Genomic DNA, 14165 nt, shown 5'->3' on the forward strand with positions numbered 1-14165 from the left:
ATTACAATGTCATTCCACATCTTTCATAACCCTTGTTGGTTTTCTCTTATGCAGTGGTTCATTATGGCTTGACATGCATTTTCTCCTGGTTGTTAAAAACACTATGTACAAATTTCATCTTCTGTATATAGTTTCTGTCTGCAGGTAGGTTTTATTGTGTCTTCCTGTTGTTACAGGAGGGGGAAGGTGGTAAGCTGGTATCCACCAGAGGGTCTGCCTGTGAGAACGGTTGTGAACTGTGATCTTGGCATCTTTTGGAGAATAAAACATATGCTATTTCATATTCAGTTTGAATTATGGTGGCTTTATCACACCAGTATTTCATTGTCAACTTTGTATTTTATTAAATAGTTAAAAGATCCTGAGTCCTGCTCCACCAGGTCTCCTGTTATATCTGTTTTTGGAAATCTCTATAAGCACCTTTTCTTCTAAGCTTCTGATCCTGGCTTTCATGTGTTCTTTCTCTGCCTTCCTCGCACCACGATGCAGTGCATCACAAGTGAATGATCTCCCTGCCCTCCTCCTGAAGGTGTCTGCTTGTCATGTTGTGACTGACATAGGGGTGTGTGAGGTAGACCGTGGCGGAGAGAAGGTGGGGCGAGGCACCAGGGATTACAAGTGGACATGTCTGAAAGAAGAAGGATGAATGATTAATGAAGGGTGTTGAAGGCTCATACCAGGCCAAAGAGAACGGGTGTAGGGGAGAGATGATGTGAGGAGGGTGGGAGATGGTGTGAGGAGTGGGCATTATCTGCACACCTTATGCACACCTGACCATGAGGGTGCTCTGTACACACCTCACACAACACCACACCTGACAACGAAGGGTGCACTGTACACGCCTCACATGACACCACACCTGACAACGAAGGGTGAACTGTACACGCCTCACACGACACCACACCTGACAACGAAGGGCGCAATGTACACACCTCACACAACACCACACCTGACAACAAAGGGTGCACTGTACACGCCTCAAAGGACACCACACCTGACAACGGAGGGTGCACTGTACACGCCTCACACAACACCACACCTACCAATGAAGGGTGCATTGTACATGCCACACACGGCACCACACCTGACAACGAAGGGTGCACTGTACACACCTCACACAACACCACACCTGACAACGAAGGGTGCATTGTACACACCTCACACAACACCACACCTGACAACGAAGGGTGCACTGTACACGCCTCACATGACACCACACCTGACAACAAAGGGTGCATTGTACACGCCTCACACACGACACTTCACCTGACAATGAAGGGTGCACTGTATACACCTCACACGTCACCACACCTGATAACGAAGGGTGCAGTGTACATGCCTCACACATGAAACCACGCCTGACAATGAGGGATTTACTGCCTTGCCTCACATATCAGCAAAGAAAAAGCTCCTTCCTGTACAAGTACACTGTGGTTACATCTCCTTCCTGATGATGAATGAGACTGCACAAAAGCTTCAGTATGAACACTCCAGAACCACATATGCCCAAAGAAATCAAACCTATCTTTGTTATACAAAAATATATCAGGTTATTACGTCCCATCACTCGATACATTTCACATGAACTCCACAACATAACTGTGAAAAACATTAAAAACATAATACACCTTTCCTTTGCAATGCATGTAGTCAGGCTCATAAGAACCTAATTCTTACATACAACATATAAAACAATTGTAAAGATTACTGTTGATGCGACGTTTCGGTGATATTCAAGATGGTTCATCCTACCTTCCTCAGGACACAACAATTTATAAAAATTGCACAGGTTCCTATTCAGCTATACCTACTCCTACCAGCCATCTAGCTGGAATGGTAAACACCAAGACCTCATTCAGGCTTCTTAGGTCAGCAAACACCTTCTGTCATTATAGAAGTAATCACCCGGAATGTATTAAAGCTTTCTTCTTGAAAGATCCCTCCCGCTTCATGCGACACAGTCTCACTTGGCTATAAGAAACGTCACCTCATTATACCCTTGAACTTCGTGTATGGTATTATTTAATTCCTACTACACTCCTGCTTCACGGGCTCAGGTATTACTCAGTCGTTTGTAATCGTGTCTTCTCAGTCGTTCCTTCTGGCAAAAATAGGGTGTCTCTCTCCCTCTTTTGGTTCATGCCTCACCTATGACACCACACCTGACAATGAGAGGTGCACTGTACATGCTTCACATATGACACCACACTTCACAAAGAGGGATGCACTGTACACACTGACACAAGACACCATGACTGACAGTGAGGGATGTAATGTACACACCTCACATATGACACCATACCTGCCAATGAGGGGTGCACAGTGAGGGGTGCACTGTACTACAAGTCTCACATATGACTTAACACCTTACATGGAGGGGTACACAATGAGGGGTACACTGATCTACAAGTCTCACATATGACATAACACCTTACAATGCGGGGTATGCAATGAGGGGTGCACTGTTCTACAAGTCTCACATATGACACCACACCTGACAATGAGGGGTGCACTGTACACACTCACACAAGACACAATGACTGACAGTGAGGGATGCAATGTACACACCTCACATATGACACCATACCTGACAATGAGGGGTGCACAGTGAGCGGTACGCTGTACTACAAGTCTCTCTCACATATGACATAACACCTTACAATGAGGGGTACGCAATGAGGGGTGCACTGATCTACAAGTCTCACATATGACACCACACCTGACAGTGAGGGGTGCACTGTTCTATGAGTCTCACACATGACAACACAACTGACAATGAGGGGTGCACTCTACACACCTCTCGGCTGAAATCACACCCAACGGTGAGGGGTGCACTATACATGTCTCACACATGACTGTGCACTTGACAATGAGGAGTGTACTATACATGCCTCACACATGACTGTGGACCTGTAATGAGGGGTGTACTATACATGCCCCACACATGACTGCACTAATGTAATAAGGGATGCACTCCTCATGGGAGTGCACCATGCATGCCTCACACATGACTGTGCACCTGTAATGAGGGGTGTGCAATACATGCCTCACACATGACTGCGCACCTGTAGTAAGGGGTATACTAAACATGCCTCACACATGACTGCACACATGTAATGAGGGGTGAACTATACATGCCTCACACATGACTGCGCACCTGTAATGAGGGGTGTACTAGACATGCCTCACACATGACTGCGGACCTGTAATGAGGGGTGTACTAGACATGCCTCACACATGACTTTGCACCTGTAATGAGGGGTGTACTATACATGCCCCACACATGACTTTGCACCTGTAATGAGGGGTGTACTATGCATGCCTCACACATGACTGCACACCTGTAATGAGGGGTGTACTATGTCTGCCGTCTGCCCCACACATGACTGCACACATGTAATGAGGGATGCACTCTTCATGGGAGTGCGCCATGCATGCATCACACATGACTGCGCACCTGTAGTAAGGGGTATACTAAACATGCCTCACACATGACTTCACACATGTAATGAGGGGTGAACTATACATGCCTCATACATGACTTTGCACCTGTAATGAGGGGTGTACTAGACATGCCTCACACATGACTACGGACCTGTAATGAGGGGTGTACTATACATGCCACACACATGACTGCACACATGTAATAAGGGATGCACTCCTCATGGGAGTGCACCATGCATGCCTCACACATGACTGTGCACCTGTAATGAGGGGTGTGCAATACATGCCTCACACATGACTGCGCACCTGTAGTAAGGGGTATACTAAACATGCCTCACACATGACTGCACACATGTAATGAGGGGTGAACTATACATGCCTCACACATGACTTTGCACCTGTAATGAGGGGTGTACTAGACATGCCTCACACATGACTGCGGACCTGTAATGAGGGGTGTACTATACATGCCCCACACATGACTTTGCACCTGTAATGAGGGGTGTACTATACATGCCTCACACATGACTGCACACCTGTAATGAGGGGTGTACTATATCTGCCCCACACATGACTGCACACATGTAATGAGGGATGCACTCCTCATGGCAGTGCACCATGCATGCCTCACACTTGATTTCACACCTGTAATGAGGGTGTACATACCTGCCCCACACATGACCTCACACATGTAATGAGGAGTGCACCATGCAAGCCTCACACATCACTGTGCACCTGTAATGAGGGGTGTACTATACATGCCTCACACATGCCTGCACACCTGTAATGAGGGGTGTACTATATCTGCCCCACACATGACTGCACACATGTAATGAGGGATGCACTCCTCATGGGAGTGCACCATGCATGCCTCGCACATCTCTCAACACACCCAGCCACACCTTGCTGTTTTAACACAATTGTTTTTGATTACCCCGCAGGGATCACCTGGACGGATGGGTGCCCAGGGGGAGCCTGGTATCCCTGGATATGAGGTAAGCCTTCCATTGCTGCTCTGCCATGCTGCACCTCTGCACCAGCCGACTCATACAGAGCGATGCATCGTTTCACTTTGGGTATAACTCGCGGGCCGTCTGTGTGTCTCTCAGGCACGGTCTCTGGGCCAGTGCCACTAATGTTAAGGTCACCTGGCACCAGGTTGTCCGTCAGTAAAGGCATCTCAGTGGGTAGAGAAGGTGTGCAGAGACCTGCGGGATGAAGACTCACACCAGGGTATGATCGCTTGACCTTTCATCCTTCCACGGTCAATCTCCCCATGTTCATTTAGTGGTTAGTGGTGTGCCTTTCCTGTGTTCAAACAGCAAGGGGGTCTCCAACCTTTTCTGTAGTGAGAGCTTCTTCTGATCAGTGTAAATCGCTGTGAGCTACTGAAGTCTGAACAGCTCACGTCTTGTTACCAGACACTCCCCGGCCAGCTTCCTTGACTTTAAGCCCAGTGTCCATAGAGCCAGATGCCATGGTTTGAACCAGATGCCATGGTGTGAACAGAATACCTTGACTAGTGGCCCTGTGACAGGGCTGCCATGTGTGTCAGTGATAGCGTGGTCCTTGGGGATGTATGAACATGTGTGGGTATGAATGGGATATATGTGTAGGCATGCTTGAGGGCCTGTGTCGTATGTACTTGTGGCACAGGCATACTCTTACCACATATGGCACCGTAAGATGTGTAACTGAAACGTTGAGGGTCGACCCTGTGAGTGCCTGCAGTAGCACGTGTCTCGCTTGCAAGACTCTGTTGGCAACTAAATAGGGTTTGAGCCTGCCCGTTGCGTACCATTTGTTGGCTTCTGTGGCGCACTTCTTTGTAGTCTCGTTATTGTTCACTGCAGGCAACTTAATCATTGCCCGTCGACTGCTGCCTACGTGATTGAGGTAATATTTTGTATTTCTAACTTCTAGGGCCCTGAAAACAGGTGTGTGGCTGGCACAAAAGTGCCCAGCAGGACAAACAAATGTGCAAAGTTCTATTTTCTATAGTTAACTATTTTCTTTTATTTTGCCATGTCTTCTTTTGTCACTTTGCACTCTTGATTTCTTTTGTTTCTGCTCGCGGGCGCTCTTCTCAAAAGACGACCATTGCTCTAAATATTGCAAAGCAACACCGTTTCTTTCTTAAGTGTAATTTTCAAAATTATGCCATGCACCTCAATCCACTGCACCCCAATCCAATCAGCCCTCCTCCAATCCACTCCACCTCGCCCCACACCAATCCATACAGTTTATCCCCTGACCAACCCAATCCACCCCTCTCCAAACCAAACAACTCACTCCAATCCACCACACTCCAGTCCCCCTAACCCACCCAACTCCAGTCTTCCCCATCTGCCCCACTCCAATTCCAAATAATATGCCCCACTCCAATCCCAAAAAATCTGCCCCACTCCAGTCTGTCCCATTCAGTCTGTCCCACTACAGTATACCCCACTCCAGTCCAAGACAATCTGCCCCACTCCAATCTGCCCCTTTCAAATCCAAGACAATCTGCCCCACTCCAATCTGCCCCTTTCAAATCCAAAACAATCTGCCCCACTCCAATGCAAAACAATCTACCCCACTCCACTCTGCCCCACTCCAATCCAAAACAGTCTACACCACTCCAATCTGCAGCGTCTTGCTCCCAGTGGCCTGTAGACACAGGAGCCATATTTATAACAGAAAAATGCTGTCACTGGTTTAAGGGGAGGAATTGAAAGTGAAGACGCCTGCTTCAGAAAAGACTTTAAAATGGGAGAAAAATGTAAATGAAGAGCTAACCTAATCATGAAGGTAAAATTTTCATTTTCATTTTCTCCCATTTGGCATGATCCCATATTGTGTTGATGTAGGAAAGTACCATCTTGCCTGGCATGTTACCCCCATTTTTCACTGTATATATGTTGTTTTAGTTGTATGTGTCACTGGGACCCTGTACACCAGGGCCCCAGTGCTCATAAGTGTGCCTGAATGTGTTACCTGTGTAGTGACTAACTGTCTCACTGAGGCTCTGCTAATCAGAACCTCAGTGGTTATGCTCTCTCATTTCTTTCAAAATGTCACTAACAGGCTAGTGACTAATTTTACCAATTTACATTGGCTTACTGGAACACCCTTATAATTCCCTAGTATATGGTACTGAGGTACCCAGGGTATTGGGGTTCCAGGAGATCCCTATGGGCTGCAGCATTTCTTTTGCCACCCATAGGGAGCTCTGACAATTCTTACACAGGCCTGCCACTGCAGCCTGAGTGAAATAACGTCCACGTTATTTCACAGCCATTTTACACTGCACTTAAGTAACTTATAAGTCACCTATATGTCTAACCTTTACCTGGTAAAGGTTAGGTGCAAAGTTACTTAGTGTGAGGGCACCCTGGCACTAGCCAAGGTGCCCCCACATTGTTCAGAGCCAATTCACTGAACTTTGTGAGTGCGGGGACACCATTACACGCGTGCACTACATATAGGTCACTACCTATATGTAGCTTCACAATGGTAACTCCGAATATGGCCATGTAACATGTCTATGATCATGGAATTGCCCCCTCTATACCATCCTGGCATAGTTGGCACAATCCCATGATCCCAGTGGTCTGTAGCACAGACCCTGGTACTGCCAAACTGCCTTTCCCGGGGTTTCACTACAGCTGCTGCTGCTGCCAACCCCTCAGACAGGCAGCTGCCCTCCTGGGGTCCAGCCAGGCCTGGCCCAGGATGGCAGAACAAAGGACTTCCTCTGAGAGAGGGTGTTACACCCTCTCCCTTTGGAAAATGGTGTGAAGGCAGGGGAGGAGTAGCCTCCCCCAGCCTCTGGAAATGCTTTCATTGGCACATTTGGTGCCCATTTCTGCATAAGCCAGTCTACACCGGTTCAGGGACCCCTTAGCCCTGCTCTGGCGCGAAACTGGACAAAGGAAAGGGGAGTGACCACTCCCCTGACCTGTACCTCCCCTGGGAGGTGTTCAGAGCTCCTCCAGTGTGCTCCAGACCTCTGCCATCTTGGAAACAGAGATGCTGCTGGCACACTGGACTGCTCTGAGTGGCCAGTGCCATCAGGTGACGTCAGAGACTCCTGCTGATAGGCTCCTTCAGGTGTTGCTAGCCTATCCTCTCTCCTAGGTAGCCAAACCCTCTTTTCTGGCTATTTAGGGTCTCTGTCTCTTGGGATTCCTGAGATAACGAATGCAAGAGCTCATCCGAGTTCCTCTGCATCTCTCTCTTCACCTTCTGCCAAGGAATCGACTGCTGACCGCGCTGGAAGCCTGCAAACCTGCAACATAGTAGCAAAGACGACTACTGCAACTCTGTAACACTGATCCTGCCGCCTTCTCAACTGTTTTCCTGGTGGTGCATGCTGTGGGGGTAGTCTGCCTCCTCTCTGCACTAGAAGCTCCGAAGAAATCTCCCGTGGGTCGACGGAATCTTCCCCCTGCAACCGCAGGCACCAAAAAGCTGCATCACCGGTCCCTTGGGTCTCCTCTCAGCACGACGAGCGAGGTCCCTCGAATCCAGCGACTCTGTCCAAGTGACCCCCACAGTCCAGTGACTCTACAGTCCAAGTTTGGTGGAGGTAAGTCCTTGCCTCACCTCGCTGGGCTGCATTGCTGGGAACCGCGACTTTGCAGCTACTCCGGCCCCTGTGCACTTCCGGCGGAAATCCTTTGTGCACAGCCAAGCCTGGGTCCACGGCACTCTAACCTGCATTGCACGACTTTCTAAGTTGGTCTCCGGCGACGTGGGACTCCTTTGTGCAACTTCGGCGAGCACCGTTTCACGCATCCTCGTAGTGCCTGTTTCTGGCACTTCTCCGGGTGCTACCTGCTTCAGTGAGGGCTCTTTGTCTTGCTCGTCGTCCCCTCTCTCTTCAGGTCCAATGTACGACCTCCTGGTCCCTCCTGGGCCCCAGCAGCGTCCAAAAACGCCAAACACACGATTTGCAGCTAGCAAGGCTTGTTGGCGTTCTTCCGGCGGGAAAACACTTCTGCACGACTCTCCACGGCGAGAGGGATCCGTCCACCAAAGGGGAAGTCTCTAGCCCTTTTCGTTCCTGCAGAAACCTCAGCTTCTTCTGTCCAGTCGAAGCTTCTTTGCACCCGCAGCTGGCATTTCCTGGGCATCTGCCCATCTCCGACTTGCTTGTGACTTTTGGACTTGGTCCCCTTGTTCCACAGGTACCCTAGATTGGAAATCCACAGTTGTTGCATTGCTGGTTTGTGTCTTTCCTGCATTATTCCTCTAACACGACTACTTTGTCCTTAGGGGAACTTTAGTGCACTTTGCACTCACTTTTCAGGGTCTTGGGGAGGGTTATTTTTCTAACTCTCACTATTTTCTAATAGTCCCAGCGACCCTCTACAAGGTCACATAGGTTTGGGGTCCATTCGTGGTTCGCATTCCACTTTTGGAGTATATGGTTTGTGTTGCCCCTATCCCTATGTTTCCCCATTGCATCCTATTGTAGCTATACATTGTTTGCACTGTTTTCTAAGACTATACTGCATATTTTTGCTATTGTGTATATATATCTTGTGTATATTTCCTATCCTCTCACTGAGGGTACACTCTAAGATACTTTGGCATATTGTCATAAAAATAAAGTACCTTTATTTTTAGTATAACTGTGTATTGTGTTTTCTTATGATATTGTGCATATGACACTAGGTGGTACTGTAGTAGCTTCACACGTCTCCTAGTTCAGCCTAAGCTGCTCTGCTAAGCTACCATTATCTATCAGCCTAAGCTGCTAGACACCCTATACACTAATAAGGGATAACTGGGCCTGGTGCAAGGTGCAAGTACCCCTTGGTATTCACTACAAGCCAGTCCAGCCTCCTACAGTTGACAAGGACTTTTATTTAAGAGTTAAATACCTCAGTGCTTCAGTTCTTCACCTCTGTACCCCAACTGGTTATAGACCTGACTGAGCTCTGGTCATTACCAGGCCCTGCTCTCTGCAGCCTGATGATAAAAATGGAAAATAAACCCAGACTTCCCTTAGATTTAAAATGAAATTAACTCAAGGCTGAGAGCTAATCTGAATGTGTCTATTTGCTACTGGTAGCTCACGATGGACTGGTCTGAGACACCTGCATAGAGGTTTATAGTGCGCCTCCTCCATGTTCATAAAGAGGTTTATGATGTGAATCTCCCATTTTCATAAAGAGGTTTATGCTGTGACTCTCACATGTTTATAAAGAGGTTTATGCCGGGGCTCTCCCATGTTCAGAAAGAGGTTTATGATGTGAATCTCCCATTTTCATAAAGAGGTTTTTGCCGGGGCTCTCCCATGTTCAGAAAGAGGTTTATGATGTGACACTCCCATGTTCATGTAGCGTAGGTTTTCCTTCGAACACCCAGAAAAAATAATCCCAGCTGCTGGCGCGACATATTTAAAGACCCAGAAAAAACAACATTTCCCTCCTCCCCTGTATTCAGCATCCAGCTCTCGCCACAATCATGTTGCCATTTGGCCCTGCTCCCTTCATTCTGCCCAATAATGTGCATTACTCACGCCCCTCCGACTGACCTGCATTACTCATGCCCCTGTGACTGACATGCATTACTCATGCCCCTGCAACTGACATGCATTACTCACGTCCCTGCGACTGACATGCATTACTCACACCCCTCCGACTGACCTGCATTACTCACGCCCCTGCGACTGACCTGCATTACTCACGTCCCTGCGACTGACATGCATTACTCACGTCCCTGCGACTGACATGCATTACTCACGCCCCTGCGACTGACATGCATTACTCACGCCCCTGCGACTGACATGCATTACTCACGTCCCTGCGACTGACATGCATTACTCACGCCCCTGCGACTGACATGCATTACTCATGCCCCTGCGACTGACATGCATTACTCATGCCCCTGTGACTGACATGCATTACTCACGTCCCTGCGACTGACATGCATTACTCACGTCCCTGCGACTGACATGCATTACTCAAACCCCTGCGACTGACATGCATTAGTCACGCCCCTGCGACTGACATGCATTACTCACGCCCCTGCGACTGACATGCATTACTCACGCCCTTGCGACTGACATGCATTACTCACGTCCCTGCGACTGACATGCATTACTCACGCCCCTGCGACTGACATGCATTACTCATGCCCCTGCGACTGACATGCATTACTCACGCCCCTGCGACTGACATGCATTACTCACGTCCCTGCGACTGACATGCATTACTCATGCCCCCGCGACTGACATGAATTACTCACGCCCCTGCGACTGACATGCATTACTCACGCCCCTGCGACTGACATGCATTACTCACGTCCCTGCGGCTGACATGCATTACTCATGCCCCTGCGACTGACATGCATTACTCACGCCCCTGCGACTGACATCAGACAGAACATTCCAGGGCGCCCTCTGATTTCACACTCCATGAAGTCTACAGCGAGGCCCTCTCCACAAGGGGCCACATTTTGAAATTTTTTGTTTGGCAGCAATTCTTACCAGCACTCCTCGCACTGTTAACTCCACTCTTTGCTGTGGCACGCCTGCCCAGGCTGCTTGTGTGGCAGCTTCTAGGCACTTGACTTTTCCTTGGCATGTTCTCTCACACACCCCACTCTGCTCCTCGGTCATATAATGAATTGAAATTGTATTTATTTTGGGCTTACTAGCTCCATCAAGGCTTTGAAGCACTTTATCGCGCATAGCGCGCTACCCAGGAGCCCAAGGTTAGGGCCTGATTTAGAGTTTGGGAGGTGGGATTACTCAATCGCAATTATGATGGATATCCTGTCCACCAAATTTACAATTTCCATAGGGTACAATGGGATTGTAATACGGCAGTCGGGATATCCGTCATGTTTGTGAGGGAGTAATCCCCTCCACCAAATTCTAAATCAGGTCCTTAGGGGTCAGTGCATTGGTTACTGGGGTTAGTTTGCGTGCTACAGGAAACCATTGCGTGCATTTGTTTCTTTGTGGTGCATTAGTGACTCAGGTCCTGATGTATACCTTGGCTGTCGCAACGGAGTGTACCCACCACCAAGATAAAGGGTGCACGCTAAACTTAAAAGCGGGTGGACCTTAGGTTTTACCACGGCTGGAGACTCCTCTGTCTCCAGCGAGACCAAACCCCGCCAACGGCTCTGCGGAGTAAGGGCCAGCGGAAGCAGCTCTTTAATTCTGCCCGCTCAATTTAGATGGGTGGAATTATAGGTCAGTTTCCACTACCCGCTAGCACCAGGAAACCCCTGGCAGTAAGAGGCAGTAACAACTGCTAAATGCTCCTCTCGCAAAGGTAGAGGACTCCAAAGGCGAGGGGAGCGTTTTATTTTTTATTTAAAAACAAAATCCTGACACAGGCTTACTCACTCTACAGAGCTTTGCACAGAGCCTGACACACCCCGACAAAGTGTTATACACCACAACAGCACTTCACACACACTCACACATAGACATATGTTCCAGCAGTCGTGCATGCCTTCATCGATCCTCAGGTATTCTGACAGAGCCTCATACACCCTGACAGAGCCTCACACACCCTGATAGAGCCGTACATACCCGGACAGAACTTCACACACCCTGACAGAGCCTTACACACCCTGACAGAGCCTTACACACCCTGACAGAGCCCTACACACCCTGACAGAGTCTCACACACTGTGACAGAGCCTCACACACCCTGCAGAGTCTCACACACCCTTACACAGCCTCACACACTCAGACAGAGCCTCACACACCCTGACAGAGCCTCACACACTCAGACAGAGCCTTACACATCCTGCAGAGCCTCAGACGCCCTGACAGAGCCTCACACACCCTGACAGAGCCTCACACTCCGTGACAGAGCCTCATACACTCTGCAGAGCCTCACACACCCTGCAGAGCCCTACATACCCGGAAAGAACTTCACACACCATGACAGAGCCTTACACACCCTGACAGAGCCTCACCCACCCTGGCAGAGCCTTACATACCCGGACAGAACTTCACACACCCTGACAGTGCCTTACACACCCTGACAGAGCCTCACACACCCTGACAGAGCCTCACACACCCTGACAGAGCCTCACACACCCTGACAGAGCCTCACACACTGTGACAGAGCCTCACACACCCTGCAGAGTCTCACACACCCTTACAGAGGCTCACACACTCAGACAGAGCCTCACACACCCTGACAGAGCCTCACACATTCAGACAGAGCCTCACACACCCTGACAGAGCCTCACACACCCTGCAGAGCCTCACACACCCTGACAGAGCCTCACACACCCTGACAGAGCCTCACACACCGTGGCAGAGCCTCATACACCCTGCAGAGCCTCACACACCCTGACAGAGCCTCACACACCCTGTCAAAGCTTCACACACCGTGACAGAGCCTCATACACCCTGCAGAGCCTCACTCGCCCTGACAGAGCCTTACCTACCCGGACAGAGCCTCACACACCCTTACAGAGCCTTACACACTCAGACAGAGCCTCACACACCCTGCCAGAGCCGCACGCATTCAGACAGGGCCTCACACACCCTGACAGAGCCTCACACACCCTGACAGAGCCTCACACACCCTGACAGAGCCTCACACACCCTGACAGAGCCTCACACACCCTGCAGAGCCTCACACAGCCTGACAGAGCCTCACACACCCTGCAGAGCCTCACACACCCAGACAGAGCCTCACACACCCTGACAGAGCCTCACACACTCAGACAGAGCCATCTCGATGGAACAACTAGGAGGTTATTTTAGTGATGGGATCCCTAGAGGATGGGAGAGCTGATTGAATTGAGGACTCTTGAATACTGAGGCCCCTGGAGGAGGTAGTGGTCACTGAACCCACTGAGGTCTCTTTGAGTGCTGAGGCTCATGGGGCAGGAAGATGTCCTTGAGCCCCATGAGGTGTCTTGAATCCTGAGATCCCTGGATGGATGTGGTCAATGAGCCCTATTAGAGAGAGGGTGTTGAACCCCCGCGGGTCCAGTAAGACCCTAGTCCTGTGAGAGGACAGACAAGAGAGATCACTGAGGTCTCTTGGAAGGTGAGACTTCTGGGGGAGGAGAGAATTGGGGGGGTCCATATAACTGATCTGGGCCTGTGTGCTGTGAGATCCCGGTGAGGACTTTTTCCTGCATCCCACAGTGAGCCCAGTGTAGTGACATCTGGAGAGCGGCGATGTGGGAGGGGCAGGCAAAATCTCTAAGGAGGGGCATCCTTGTGGGAAACCCCAGGTCCCCTGCACAGAAAGGACAGAGGCACATGTTTCTGGCACATGCTGAGTGAGACGTTCACCCTATCCTCATGAATACCTGTGTGTGTGGGTGCAGTGAGTGTGTGTGTAAGGGGGGGAGTGCAGTATATACTGTGGGTGCAGTGTGGGTGTATGTGTGTGTGTGTGTGTGTGTGCACAGTGGGTGTATATGTGTGTGGGTGCAGTGAGTGTGAGCACACTGTGTATGTGTGCAGTGTGTGGGGGTGCAGTGTGGGGTGCAGTGTGTGTGTGGGTGCAGTGTGTGTGTGTCTTTGGATGGGGGTGCAGCGTGTGTATGTGCGTGGGTACAGTTCACATTTATATGTAGGGGCGCAGTGTGTGTGTGGGTGCAGTGTGTTTGTGTGTGGGGGGTGCAGGGTGTGTATGTGTGTGGGTCAGTGTGTTTATGTGGGTGCAGTGTGTGTGTGGGCACAATGTGCGGGTGGTGGTCCAGTGTTGGTGGGTGGGTGTAGTGTGTGTGTGTTGGGG

General features: G+C 49.7%; 1 protein-coding gene across 1 annotated transcript in view; it reads left to right on the plus strand.

Annotated features, from left to right (window-relative positions):
* Positions 1-14165, plus strand: part of COL27A1 (collagen type XXVII alpha 1 chain) — a 1169012-nt gene that overhangs the window by 955732 nt on the left and 199115 nt on the right. The window contains exon 40 of the mRNA XM_069236924.1: positions 4386-4439. Coding sequence (XP_069093025.1) covers positions 4386-4439 — 54 coding nt within the window. The remainder of the gene's footprint in view (positions 1-4385; positions 4440-14165) is intronic.

The sequence above is a fragment of the Pleurodeles waltl genome, chromosome 6 (assembly GCF_031143425.1).
Source record: "Pleurodeles waltl isolate 20211129_DDA chromosome 6, aPleWal1.hap1.20221129, whole genome shotgun sequence".
Lineage (NCBI taxonomy): Eukaryota > Metazoa > Chordata > Amphibia > Caudata > Salamandridae > Pleurodeles > Pleurodeles waltl.